Raw genomic sequence first — 13,926 nt, forward strand, 5'->3', positions numbered from 1 at the left:
TCCAGGGAATTCTCCAGGCCAGAATACTGGAGTGGGTAGACTTACCCTTCTCCAGGGGATCTTCCCAACCCAGGGATCAAACCCAGGTCTCCTGCATTGCAGGTGGATTCTTTACCAGCTAAGCCACAAGGCAAGTCCCCAAAGAAGGGTGGTTATTTTTATTCCTACTGTTATCGTTGCTCTCTGATTCCTGTGTCCTGTGCAAAGACTAGGTGTCTCTGGAGGTCAGGCATATTATCATCTTCCCCTTAGCATCTTTCCTAGTATTGAGTGAAATATACCAAGAGTCTCTAGACATTTCCTGGAATGTGTAGTGTCTTATATGTACAGGGTGCCAGCCAGTATACAAAGGCTAGAAACACTATCATGCATGTAACATCACTTTGCTGACAAAGGTCCACATAGTCAAAGGTACGTTTTTTCCAGTAGTCGTGTACAGATGTGATAGTTGGACCATAAAGGAGGCTGAATACCAAAGAATTCATGCTTTCAAACAGTGGTGTTGAAGACTCTTGAGAATCCCTTGAACAACAAGGAGATCAAACCAGTCAATCCTAAGGGAAATCAACCCTGAATATTCATTGGAAGGACTGAAAGTTGAATTTCCAATACTTCGTCCACCTGATGTGAAGAGCCAACTTACTGGAAAAGACACTGATTGCTGGGAAAGATTGAAGGTGGGAGGAGAAGGGGGCAACAAAGGATGAAATGGGTGGATGCATCACCAACTCAATGGACATGAATTTAAGCAAACTCCAGGAGACAGTGAAGGACAGGGAAGCCTGGCATGCTGAAGTACATGGGGTTGCAAAGGGTCAGACGCGACTTAGTGACCGAACAACAAAAAAATCTCATTATAACCTTGCAAGGTTATTAATATTCCCATTTTATAGATATTAAGTGAATCATCCAGCATCACAGACAGGTGGCAAGTGGCAGAGTCTCTAACTCCAAGGTCAGTGAGAAAGAAGTACAGAGATGCTAGAAATTCAGAAAGTTTTCTTTTCTGGTGCACATACTCCTCTCCCTCCTTCCACTTCCTTCTTCTTTCTGCCAGTAACACAGACATTCTGGACTGTGAAACCTGGAAAAAGAAAAGGGAGGTTTCCACTCATACCAAAAACTGGTTTTAGGTGCAGGTCATTAATACAAGATGTCCTCGGCCGTGACCGTGGCCTCTTCGATCTTGGCCTTGATCTCCGGCAGGGGTATCTGACTGATGGCCACCACAACCAGGTTAGTGGCATGGGCTGAGGCGCTGGCCACACAGATCCAGAAGGATTCCTCGTACTGTTCCTCCACCACCACGAAGCGAAAGAGCTTCTCCTGGAAATTGGCGATTCGTTCTGTCAGGTCGTGAAATTTTACCGAGGTCATGAAGCTGGCGATGGCCAAGGCCATGACTCCACCTGAAACCAATCAAGTACACGCTCATACACAGCCCTTTTTTCTGCAGTTTGACTTCTAGAGGTGAGGTGGCTTTTCTGGGCACAAGCAACAAACTTTTGCAGTTTAAGTTGCTTGGCTGTGTCCGACTCTTTGCGATCCCATGGACTGTAGCCTGCCCGGCTCCTCTATTCATGGGATTTTTCCAGGCAAGAATACTGGAGCAGATTGCCATTTCTCCTTCCAGGAGATCTTCCCAACCTGAGGATCAAACCCAGGTCTTCTGCATTGGCAGGCAGATTCTTTACCACTGAGCCACCAGGGAAGCCCCTTAAAACATTCTGAGGGTGATACAAATTTTAATTTGCTTTTTTTTTTCATTTATTTTTAAAGAAATACCCAACAGGTAAAGGAACATGAAAAATGCCCACCAAGTCAAACAGAAGAGGAGGAGATAGGGAATCTATCTGAAAAAGAATTTAGAATAATGATAATAAAAATGATCCAAAATCTTGAAAACAAAATGGAGTTACAAATAAGTAGCCTGGAGACAAAGATTGAGAAGATGCAAGAAATGTTTAACAAGGACCTAGAAGAAATAAAAAAGAGTCAATTAAAAATGAATGATGCAATAAATGAGATCAAAAACACTCTGGAGTGAACCATGAGTAGAATAACGGAGACAGAAGATAGAATAAGTGAGGTAGAAGATAAAATGGTGGAAATAAATGAAGCAGAGAGGAAAAAAGAAAAAAGAATCAAAAGAAATGAGGACAACCTCAGGGACCTCTGGGACAATGTGAAATGCCCCAACATTTGAATCATAGGAGTCCCAGAAGAAGAAGACAAAAAGAAAGGCCATGAGAAGTTACTTGAGGAGATAATAGCTGAAAACTTCCCTAAAATGGGGAAGGAAATAGCCAACCAAGTCCAAGAAACCCAGAGAGTCCCAAACAGGATAAACCCAAGGCGAAACACCCCAAGACACATATTAATCAAATTAACAAAGATCAAACACAAAGAACAAATATTAAAAGCAGCAAGGGAGAAACAACAAATAACACACAAAGGGATTCCCATAAGGATAATAGCTGCTCTATCAATAGAAACCCTTCAGGCCAGAAGGGAATGGCAGGACATACTTAGAGTAATGAAAGAGAGTAACCTACAACCTAGATTACTGTACCCAGCAAGGGTCTCATTCAGATATGAAGGAGAACTCAAAAGCTTTACATACAAGCAAAAGCTGAGAGAATTCAGCACCACCAAACCAGCTCTTCAGCAAATACTAAAGGATCTTCTCTAAACAGGAAACACAGAAAGGTTGTATAAACGTGAACCCCAAACAACAAAATAAATGGCAACAGGACTATACCTATCAATAATTACCTTAAATGTAAATGGGTTGAATGCCCCAACCAAAAGACAAAGGCTGGCTGAATGGATACAAAAGCAAGACCCCTATATATGCTGTCTACAAGAGACCCACCTCAAAACAAGGGACACATACAGACTAAAAGTGAAGGGCTGGAAAAAAATATTCCACGCAAACGGAGACCAAAAGAAAGCAGGAGTCGCAATACTCATATCAGATAAAATAGACTTTCAAATAAAGGCTGTGAAAAGAGACAAAGAAGGACACTACATAATGATCAAAGGATCAATCCAAGAAGAAGATATAACAATTATAAATATATATGCACCCAACATAGGAGCACCACAATATGTAAGGCAAATGCTAACAAGTATGAAAGAGGAAATTAATAGTAACACAATAATAGTGGGAGACTTCAATACCCCACTCACAACTATGGATAGATCAACTAAACAGAAAATTAACAAGGAAACACAAACTTTAAAGGACACAATGGACCAGATAGACCTAATTGACATCTATAGGACATTTCACCCCAAAACAATCAACTTCACCTTTTTCTCAAGTGCACATGGAACCTTCTCCAGAATAGATCACATCCTGGGCCATAAATCTAGTCTTGGTAAATTCAAAAAAATTGAAATCATTCCAGTCATCTTTTCTGACCACAGTGCAGTAAGATTAGATCTCAGATACAGGAAAAAAATTATTAAAAATTCAAACATATGGAGGCTAAACAACACACTTCTGAATAACCAACAAATCATAGAAGAAATCAAAAAAGAAATCAAAATATGCATAGAAATGAATGAAAATGAAAACACAACAACCCAAAACCTATGGGACACTGTAAAAGCAGTGCTAAGGGGAAGATTCATAGCATTACAGGCCTACCTCAAGAAACAAGAAAAGAGTCAAATAAATAACCTAACTCTACACCTAAAGCAACTAGAGAAGGAAGAAATGAAGAACTCCATGGTTAGTAGAAGGAAAGAAATCTTAAAAATTAGGGCAGAAATAAATGCAAAAGAAACAAAAGAGACCATAGCAAAAATCAACAAAGCTAAAAGCTGGTTTTTTGAAGAAATAAACAAAATTGACAAACCATTAGCAAGACTCATTAATTTGCTTTTAAAAGTGACAGATAGTTCACTGTGTGAGGGGCAAGAAGTGTGGGAATAAGCTTCCTATCAGATCAACTTTGAATCTCAAGCCCTTAATTTTTCCTTTACCTGGTGAAGGGCACTTAGCCATGTTGGATACGCTCCATCTCTAACTAATGCAGCCCATGTATGCAGACCCTGAGGGCTATAAGGAAAGACGCAAGAGCATCTAATGGGGCAGACTGGAGGATCAACAGAGGGCTAGATGGTTCTCTCCTCTTTAATATCCTCCTTCCAAGCTTAGTGATAAGAAGAGATAAGAGAAGGAGGAAAGGAGAGGAGACAGGGGAAGACCTCATGTCTTTCCCTACCTGTTGCTTTGGAGTTGGACCTTCCGGGTTCTCTCTGTTTCTCTCTCTCTCTCCCCATCTCTCTCTCTTTCGCTCAACTTTTCTCCTACCCTGATTTTAATTAATATTTTAAAAATACATTTATTATTCTCTTTCTTTAGATTATCATTCTTTCCTTGAAAAAAAACTTGGACATCCAAGAAAATCATAACGATAAAAATACAAATTTGCTTTTCTCCCTAAAAGTCAAATGAAAACACTTGGGACATTTTAGTTTATTTCATTACATTTCTCTTTTAAACAGAATTAGTTTTATGGTACTCCTACTGTTTTACACTTGATTTTTTCCTAACTTGAATATTTTTTCCATGTTGCTAAATATTCTGTTGCAGCACCACATTAAATTGGTCTATGATGCTTCATTCCAGTCACATACTTAATTAAGTTTAATTAAGGGTGACTTAATTTCTGGATTTCTAGATTGCTTCCAATTTTTGATATTATAAAGTGCAGCAGGAAACACCTTTTAATGTATATTTTTGTGCTCTTTTCCAGTTATTTCCTTAGCATAAATGACTGCTTGGGGTTGTTTAATCAAAGGTTATTCATATTTTTATGCCTTTTAAGAGTCAAGTTTTGTCAAATTGCCTTCTTAAAAATAGTCTGAGCTTGAGAGTACTGCCTCAAGAAGGAAGGAAATTGACTTAGATAAGCATTTACTTAAAGAGTGAGATTGAACACTTTCTACATGCCAGTCACTGGGAGGATTCAGGCAGAGATATGCAAGTCTAGATGGGAGTGAGCCATGTTTATAAGAAATTCTACAGGATGGTCACCGTCTGCAAATATAGGCAAGGTTTTAATAACTGATTTACTGACATTAGCTTCTAATGCATGATAAACCAACATTGTTGTCATTGTTCAGTCCCTAAGTCATGTCCAGCTCTTTGCAACCCCATGGAGGGCAGCACATTAGGCTCCTCTGTCCTTCACTATCTCCTGAAGTTTGCTCAGATTCAGGTCCATTGAGTCGGTGATGGTATCTAAATGTCTCATCCTCTGTCGTCTCCTCCTTTTGCCTTCAATTTTGCCTTCTTCTTTTTTTTTAAAGTGGAGAAAACCAACATTACTTGTTTTTAAACTTGCTGGTCATCCTGTATAAGGTAGTGAGGTAGTGAGGGGTTATTGACATCAGGGCACCTTCACCATTTGACCTGGATTTTCTGAAATCACTCTTGGAATTTTGTTACTTTCATTACAGGTGGTTTTTTTCAGTGCTGAACTAAAGGTGAATTAATTTCTGTATACCAGACACTCTCCTAAATCAACACACCTGCACACACTTACACACATCTCTTAACTTGGGTTTTGTCTTGGAAAATAGGACATGGTGGTCATAGATGACACCATGAATTAATGAAAAGACAAAAGGCTTAGACTCAGTTATACTTGGGTTGGAATCTTGCCTCTATTACTCATGACTATGTGCCTTTCAGTGCATCTTTTAATGTCTCTGAGCTTCAGGTTCTTCATTTGTAACTATGGGTCTAATAATATGGCAGAGTCCCTTGGGCTGCAAGGAGATCCAAACTAGTCAATCTTAAGGGAAATCAGCCCTGAATATTCATTGGAAGGACTGATGCTGAAGCTCCAACACTTTGTCCACCTGATGTGCAGAGGTGACTCATTGGAAAAGACCTTAATGCTGGGAAAGACTGAAGGCAGGGGGAGAAGGAAGCGGCAGAGGATGAGATGGTTGGATGGCATCATGGACTCAATGGGCACGAATTTGAGCAAACTTCAGAAGGTAGCGAAGGACAGGGGAGCCTGGTAGGCTGCAGTCCATGGTGTCCCAAAGAGTCAGACACAGCTTAGCTACTGAACAACAACAAACACAGGGAGGTTGTGGGGGTTACAGGAAATAAGGACTGTGAGCTGCCCAGGTTCCTTCTCCTCTGTTCTTTGTGAGGTTCCTCCAGCATCATGGCAGCAGCTCCCCTACCACTGGTGCCAGGGGCCCCACCTCTCCACCCCATCTCTCTGTCTTCCCTTATCTCTCATCCCAACCTTGCTGCTCCAAGTCCTCAGCCTCTCACATACACTAAGACCTGATTCTTCATGATGACAGCTATTCTTCAACTTTAGTAAGGAGGACACTGGTGCCCATCAAGAAGGTAACAGACCCAGGGAAGTGAAGCTTGAGGTGGGGTGTTTTCATCCCTTCACGCCTTCTGCCCACCTGCTTGGAACTCAGTTTCCTGATGGCGTGGGCAGGAATCTCTCTCCCCATGGGGCCTCCCTTACCTGCAAGAACATTCCATAGACAGATGCCCCCGGGGCCGTTGACTGCCCGGTACGGAACTTGGATCATGTTGAGAATGGCGAAGCCCATGCTGACCAGAGCCAGCGCCAAGGCCAAGAAGAGGAGCAGCAGAACCGTGACGTGGAGGCCCGTGTTGAGCTCCTTCACCAGGTGTGGGAAGACTGCGGAGATAAGACACAGCCAACGCGTCAGCCTCAGAGCGCAGCTCGAGGGTACACGACCCAGACCGCTTACTGTGAAGGCATTAGCATGGTGGAGTGAGGGAAAGGCAGTGAGTCCTGGGCTTCCACAAAGCAAGAGTCTTCCCAGATAAATTTACCCCTTCTCCGTTGGCCAGCAACCTTCGCTTCCTTGGGGTGGATGCAAAATCAGAGGGATCGGGTGGAGAGGGAGGTGGGAGGGGGGACCGGGATGGGGAATACATGTAAATCCATGGCTAATGCATTTCAATGTATGACAAAAACTACTGTAATGATGTAAAGTAATTAGCCTCCAACTAATAAAAAAAAATAAAAAAAAAAATGAACATGCCCCAGCTAGGTGTTTAACCTGCATCGGCCTTGCAGCTCTGGGATCTGGTGTGAGTTGATCCACACAAGCCTCAGGGGGTGTCTCTTTAGCAAAGGAGCCTGGCACAAGAAGCAGTCTAAGAAGGCTGATCACAAAGCTTTCATCAGGGTCAGAGTCTTGTTGTTTGTCCAGATCTTTTGCAACCCCATGGACTGTAGCCCACCAGGCTCCTCTGTGCATGGGATTTCTCAGGCAAGAATACTGGAGCAGGGTGCCATTTCCTTCTCTAGGGGATCTTCCCAACCCAGGGATCGATCTCAGGTCTCATGCATTGCAGGCAGATTCTTTCCTGTCTGAGGTACCAGGGAAGCCCCATAGTCCTATATACTATATGGTATATAGAGCTTAGAGTCACTGGTTTTAGTTATTATATATGAATAATTTAAAACAACGAAAGTGGGGACTTCCCTGGTGGTCCAGTAGGTTAAGACTTGGCCTTCCAGTTCAGGGTGTGCAGGTTCAATGCCTGGCCGGGGGAGTCAAGATCCCACATGCCCCATGTCCAGAAAAACAAAACATAAAACAGAAGCAATGATGTAACAAATTCAATAAAGACTTAAAAAAATAAAATGATGAAAGCTAAAATAAAGAAATAAATAAAAACACCGGGGCAAACCCCTTCCTCTGCAACTACTCCGAGGTTTCTACTGAACACCTCCTGGTATAACCTGGGGCCATCCTGTGCACTCCCGCCTCCCTGCTTCACTACTTGTCACCAAACTGACCAGCCCGTCTCCCACCTCAATTGAGATCCAGGACTCAGAGCTTTCCTGGCTTCACTTTCTGCCTGACCTCGTCCCCTTGCTCCTTTGCTGGTTCACCTGCCCATTTTTATTCAGAGAAGGCTGGTGTCTACCAGTCTGAGAACAAGAATTTCAGTCTCATTCCCTTTAAACTGTCCTTTCCACTCAGAGGTTTCCAGACACACCACAGTTACATCTTTGGTTCTGACCTAATTTTCCTCTTAGTTCTGTATTTCCCTGTGTATTTGTCTCCATGCGGTTATCTCCCCGGCCTGAGAAGGCTTACCCTGGAACGTGAACTCCTTCCCATGGGACTTCCCCCTGTAGGCCTTCTCATTTTCATTTCCATTCCTTGTATCTTGCTGTCCTTTAGGTTTTTACTTTTTATTGCAAACTCCCAGCATTTTTTTTTTTTTTCATTCCAAACGTGGTAGCTTGTGCCTGATTACCTAATCGTTTCCTTATCCCCTTACATGCTCACGCAATCCTCAGGACATATGACCAGCATAATAATCCTCACCAAACACTTAAACTAGAAAATCATCACCTATGTGATTGGCAAAGATCAAAGGTTCACTAATACACAGTATTAGTGAAGGTACAGGGAAGGAGATGCTGTCAAACCTGGTAGTGATATTAATTCACACAACTTTCTTTGAGAGAAATTTGGCAGCATGTCTCATTGCAATTTCACTTCTAGGAAAAGCACTCCCACATGTGCTCAAAGCTGTATATGTGTGTGTGTGTGTGTGTGTGTGTGTATCAGATATTCATTAAAGTAGCAAAAGGTTGGAGAGAAACGAAACTACGAATCAGTGCTGTGCTGAGTTCTGTCCGACTCTTTTTGACCCCACATGGACTGTAGCCCGCTAGGCTCCTCTGTCCCTGAAAGTTCCCATGCAAGAATACTGGAATGGGTTGCCACTTCCTCCTCTAGGGGAATCTTCCCAACACAGGGATAGAACCCAGGTCTCCTGCATCTCCTGCACTGGCAGGCAGATTCTTTACCACTGAACCACCTGGGAAGCCCATGAATCAGTAGGAGACTGATTTAATTAATTAAAGCACAATCCACACAATATAGCTTTTGAAAATAATTAATCATATCCATGTAATGATATGAAACCATCTCCAGATTTGATTTAATAAAAAATTGAGAAATAACAAATTACTATGATGGGCGAGGGCATTTTGGGGCATATGAAGTGATGTGGGGGCTTCCCAGGTGGCACTGGTGGTAAAGAACCTGCCTGCTAATGCAGGAGATGTAAGAGATGCAGGTTCGATCCCTGGGTTGGGAAGATCCCCTGGAGGAGGGCATGGTGACCCAATCCAGTATTCTTGCCTGGAGAATCCTATGGACAGACAGGCCTGGCGGGCTATAGTCCATCGGGTCGCAGAGTCAGACATGACTGAAAGGACTTAGCACACACACACACACACACAGAGCATAGCAGGAAAATCAGATAACTTGGATAAGCAAAGATGTATAAGTTTAGTTTTAGCAGAGCTGAAATTCTAGAAGCTTTATTTTGAATTTGAATATTCCTTTTTTAAAAAGAAATGTATTATTTATTGGCTGCATCAGATCTTCATTTCAGCATGTGGAATCTTCCATCTTTAGTTGCTCCCTGCATTGGGAATGTTGAGTCTTAGCTCCTGAACCACCAGGCAAGTCCTGAATTTGAATAAATATTCTTATTGTGTACATATAAAAGCTACCTTGCTTGAATCCCAAAAGTGATTAATCCACCTATCAGCATCTCAAATTACATAATTACTTAAGTATTATATAATTTTTGATATCTGAGAGAAGTCCAGAGGTCATTTTTACCCCTAACAAGGCAAAAAATAAAGAAATGATTGATGCATTAGATTTCATTAAAATGGAAAGAATTCTGCCCTGTGAAAGACAGTGTCAAAAAAACAACAACACGGTCCCTGAACAGAAGAAAATATTTGCAAAAGACACATCTGAGAGAGGACTGTTATCTAAAATAGACAGAAATAAGAAACGTGTGAGATCTGAAGCCAGCTCCAGGTCTGGCTGTGGACGGAATGTTTGAGGGTGAGAGATGATGAGGGCCCTAGCAAACTGAAAGTGGTCAAGCACATACTACCTTTCAGGCACGACATCAGCTGCTTTTACAGAAATTATTTCCCTCATCAGTTTCTCTGACCCTCAGTTTCCTCGTCAGTTAGATGGGCATAAATAAGATCTGTCCTCCAGCACAGAAATGGCTGAAGGAAATGAACTAAGAAGGAAGCTTGTGACAGTAATGTGTCACTGCTCAGGGATCACTTACTGCCTTTCTCTTTCCCAGATGGAAAGCTTCTGGAGGCAGACAGGCCTCTGTTTAGTTCATCCCTGTTTTTCTCAAATGCCAGGCCCACAAATACTCTACAATATGGCTGAATATGTGAATGCGGCTAAATGACCATCTGACTCTTTCTTTCCACTCAAATGGTTAGGTTGTTTTGCTTTTTATTTCAGAAAGTCTGGGTATAAACAAGGATCTTAATCATGACTGTGCTGCATATATGAGTGCTTATATCTGTGTTTAGTCACTCAGTTGTTCCAACTCTTTGCAACCTCATGGACTGTAGCCCACCAGGTTCCTCTGTCCACGGGATTTCCCAAGGAAGAATACTAGAGTGGGCTGCCATTTCCTTCTCCAGGGGATCTTCTCTAACCAAGGATTGAACCCGAGGTCTCTTGAGTCTCCTGCATCGGCAGGCAGATTCTTTACTGCTGAACTACCTGGGAAGCCATCCTATATATATAGCTCTTTGCTTTACTCCCTGGTTGATTTGGAAATTGACCTTCCTGGGTGACTCTAGGGGAGACCCCTATGAAGGTGGGAATGGAGGCTGTTGGTCTTACGAGACCTAACCAAACCTTCCTACTCCAGTTTACAAAGCACTTTCACACCCACCCCCCAATTCTGATCTGCACACAGGCCCTAGGAGCAGGATTTTTTTTTAGTTTCTATGGATAGTAGCAGGTAAATCCTGATTCTGTCTTGGGGGTGGTGGGCTCTGATGCACCCCCTAGGTACCTCACACAGGGAGGTGATGTTGGCTCTAGGAGCTGTACATCTAAAGGTAGCGAGAAATATATGCTGGTTTCTCTTCAAATCATATAAATCTTTCACCTTTTACTAAAGGTAATGAGACTCACTTCTGATGCTGAGACTATCCAATACAGAATAAAAATTTTGCAAATTATCTACAACTGTTTAAAAAATTGTGCCATCTCCCACTTAATTTTTTTTTTTGTATAAGTGGTTTTGAAATAACCTTAATGCTACCAATAACTTTTTTTTTCCCCCCTGAACCATTTGAGGGTACATTGCTCCTTCAACCCTGAGTACTTCAAGAGCAATTTCCTCAAAAAGGGCATTCTCTTTGACAACCATGATACAACTATCAAAATCATTAGGTTAACACTGGCGTAGACTGCTGTAATCCTGACGCCTGGTTCAAGTTCCATCAGTTATCCTAGTGACGTCCTTTGTAGTACACGGACCCAGCTCAGAACCAAGTACTGCACACAGATGTCATCATTTCCTTTTAGCTTGTCCTATTTCTTCGCTATATTTATTTATTTATGTTAAATGTGTTTTCAGCTTTTTATATAATCTTTTATTACATTTTATTGGAGTATAGTTGCTTTACAATGTGGTTGTTAGTTTCTGCTGTACAACAAAGTCAATCAGCTTTGCTGATATGTTTTATCCCCTCATATTCTTAAAAGACCTAGGTATTTTTTTCAGTAACCCTTGTCCAATTTAATTTCTGGGTAAATATAAATATTCCCTGAGTTTTTTTTATTGCTAGACCTAACAAATTTTAATATGTATATCCTTCATGTATATAAGTGAAGCCAATTTGTATCATTTGTCAGTGGTTCCAGTTTTCTCTCTTTATATGTTTAAGAAGATACTCTGGCTAAAGAAAGAAAGAAAGTGAAGTTGCTCAGTCCTGTCTGACTCTTTGCGATCATGGACTGTAGCCTACCAGACTCTTCCACCCATGGAATTTTCCAGGCAAGAGTACTGGAGTGGGTTGCCATTTCCTTCTCCACTACAATCCTGACATATAGAAATCAAATAATGAAAAAGATTCCTTATTCCCTTGATTTTCCATTATGAGGATTAATCATGAATTTGTAGGCTACCGCTCCCAGCGGTGATCTGTTTCACTCTGAAAACATGCAGAAAATTGGCCTTTTTGTGTTGGCTTTTCCTTCCCAGAGGACCCTTGGATTCCTGCTCCGTTTACACGCAGGGCAGCTCTCAGGTGACCTGGATGCCCGCCCACCCAGGTCAGTGCCCGCTCACGTTCACAGACAGCAGCTGTGCCCAAGCTCTCCCTGCCAGGAAACAACGGGTTAGGGCTTTGAACCCAGGTAGTCTCAGTCCAGTGCTCAGATGTAGAGCTCTTTTGCTTTTTCTCCCAATCGGAAACTTTTATATTAATATAAACGGAAGTGTAAGTTTCATTTCAGCAGGCAGTCTACACTCGAAGGCCAGACTGACTGAGCACACCCCAGATGCGGGGCCTGCGTCTAAAGTCTGACTCCGTTTCCTGGCTGGTTGACCTCAGGCAAATTATGTAATAAACTCTCCAAGTCTCCGTGCAACCCTCTGCAAAATGGGAATGTTAATAATGCCTTCTTTATAAATTTGTTACAAGGCTTAGCAGAGACAAGCCATGGAAAGCATTTCGTAGAATGTCTGACACAAGTACGTACTCAATATATTAATAGTGATTATTCATAGAGGTAAACTACAAAGATCTACAAAAAAAAAAAAAAGATCTCTTCTTGATGCTGAACAAGAGTAAGTCCTTGGCTTACTGTGGAATTTGTCATCATGCCTTAGACTGAAGCAGCTCTTCAATTCTGCATTTAGAGACAAGCCTACTCCAGTATTCTTGCCTGGAAAATCCCATGGACAGAGCAGTCTGGTGGGTGGGCCACAGTCCATGGGGTCGCAAAGAGTTCACACGGTGACTGAGTGTGCGTGCACACACCCTATACAAGTATTTACAAATAAGTGTTCTGAAGCAGCTTTTGTGGCCGCAGTATACTCACTTGTGAACTGGGACTGGCGGCCCCCCAGCCCGCACTGCCGCACCTTACAACCGCGAAAGAGTCCGTAGTAAATGTCTCCGATGAATTTGACCAGCTCTGGATCCGTGGCGTTGACGAGGTCCACTCCCGTCTGACAGAGGATTTTCCCACTCAGCCAGCGGGGCAGCGCCAGGGCCACGATGGTCAGGATGAAGGAGGAGAAGCTCAGCAGAGAAGCCAGCCCGTACCACGCCTTTTTGAACCATCCAGGCATGCTGCTGGGTGCAGGTCATGCCCCAGGGATCCCAGCAACACCGGGGGCCCTCAGCATCTTCCGGACACTGGGTGATCCCCTGCTCCAGGGCGGGCTCTCCCAAGCACACCCGCTCAAGAGTTCAGGGGCGTCTCCTGGTCCTCCCCCAGCACCTGCGCCCACAGCCCCGGTTTACTGCAACCACATGGGAAGTCTCTACAGAGACGTCTTCACCTGACTGCAGGGTGGAGGAGTGTGTTACCAAGGAAGTAACCCTATACCTCCTGCTAGACTAAGGTTTCAGCAGAGAGTTTAACTGTCCTTCATTTCCAGTGTTTGAATAACCCTACTGTGGCTCTCTTAATGACGAAGGAGCTATTAGCAGGCAAAATCAGGTAGACCTGAGTCTAAAGAGACAACAAGCAGGCTCACAAAATGCAAACGGCAGAGGGGAAACAAAGACTGAAAGAGTAGCCTTTGAATGTTGCCAACAATGCACAGTATCAGATGTTGATCTCTTTGATGCGTGCCTGGGCATTTCTTTCTCTGAAATGTCACTGCTGTCAGAACCCCTAGAAGTGTTATTAACACCATGAAATGACCTCTGTTCTCAACCCTTTTAACTGAAATGCGTTAGCAAGGCTTTATGATTTTTGAATTTATCACTGGGTGGATCTGCTGTGGGTAAAATTGCAGCTTTGAGATGGCTGGGGCAGCCTGGACCCAACACTTGCACACACACACAC

At 42.8% G+C, this 13,926-nt stretch overlaps 1 protein-coding gene across 1 annotated transcript; it reads right to left on the bottom strand.

Moving 5' to 3' along the window:
- Positions 1–1,017: 1,017 nt before the first annotated feature.
- CLRN2 (clarin 2) lies at positions 1,018–13,201 on the bottom strand. Its single transcript, XM_070457989.1, has 3 exons — positions 12,949–13,201; positions 6,519–6,698; positions 1,018–1,409 (listed from the first exon to the last, which is right to left on the bottom strand). The coding sequence occupies exons 1-3, from the start codon at positions 13,199–13,201 to the stop codon at positions 1,144–1,146; spliced, it is 699 nt and encodes a 232-aa protein (XP_070314090.1). The 3' UTR covers positions 1,018–1,143.
- Positions 13,202–13,926: the final 725 nt, after the last annotated feature.

This window comes from Odocoileus virginianus, chromosome 29 (genome assembly GCF_023699985.2).
Source record: "Odocoileus virginianus isolate 20LAN1187 ecotype Illinois chromosome 29, Ovbor_1.2, whole genome shotgun sequence".
Classification (NCBI taxonomy): Eukaryota; Metazoa; Chordata; class Mammalia; order Artiodactyla; family Cervidae; genus Odocoileus; species Odocoileus virginianus.

Excerpts from the sequence above, each read along its gene's own strand:
- CLRN2 (XM_070457989.1), bottom strand. The coding sequence starts at position 13,201 with ATGCCTGGATGGTTCAAAAAGGCGTGGTACGGGCTGGCTTCTCTGCTG. Across the intron at positions 6,699-12,948 it reads CCGCCAGTCCCAGTTCACAA|TCTTCCCACACCTGGTGAAG; the intron begins GTGAGTATACTG and ends TTATCTCCGCAG. Across the intron at positions 1,410-6,518 it reads TCTATGGAATGTTCTTGCAG|GTGGAGTCATGGCCTTGGCC; the intron begins GTAAGGGAGGCC and ends GATTGGTTTCAG.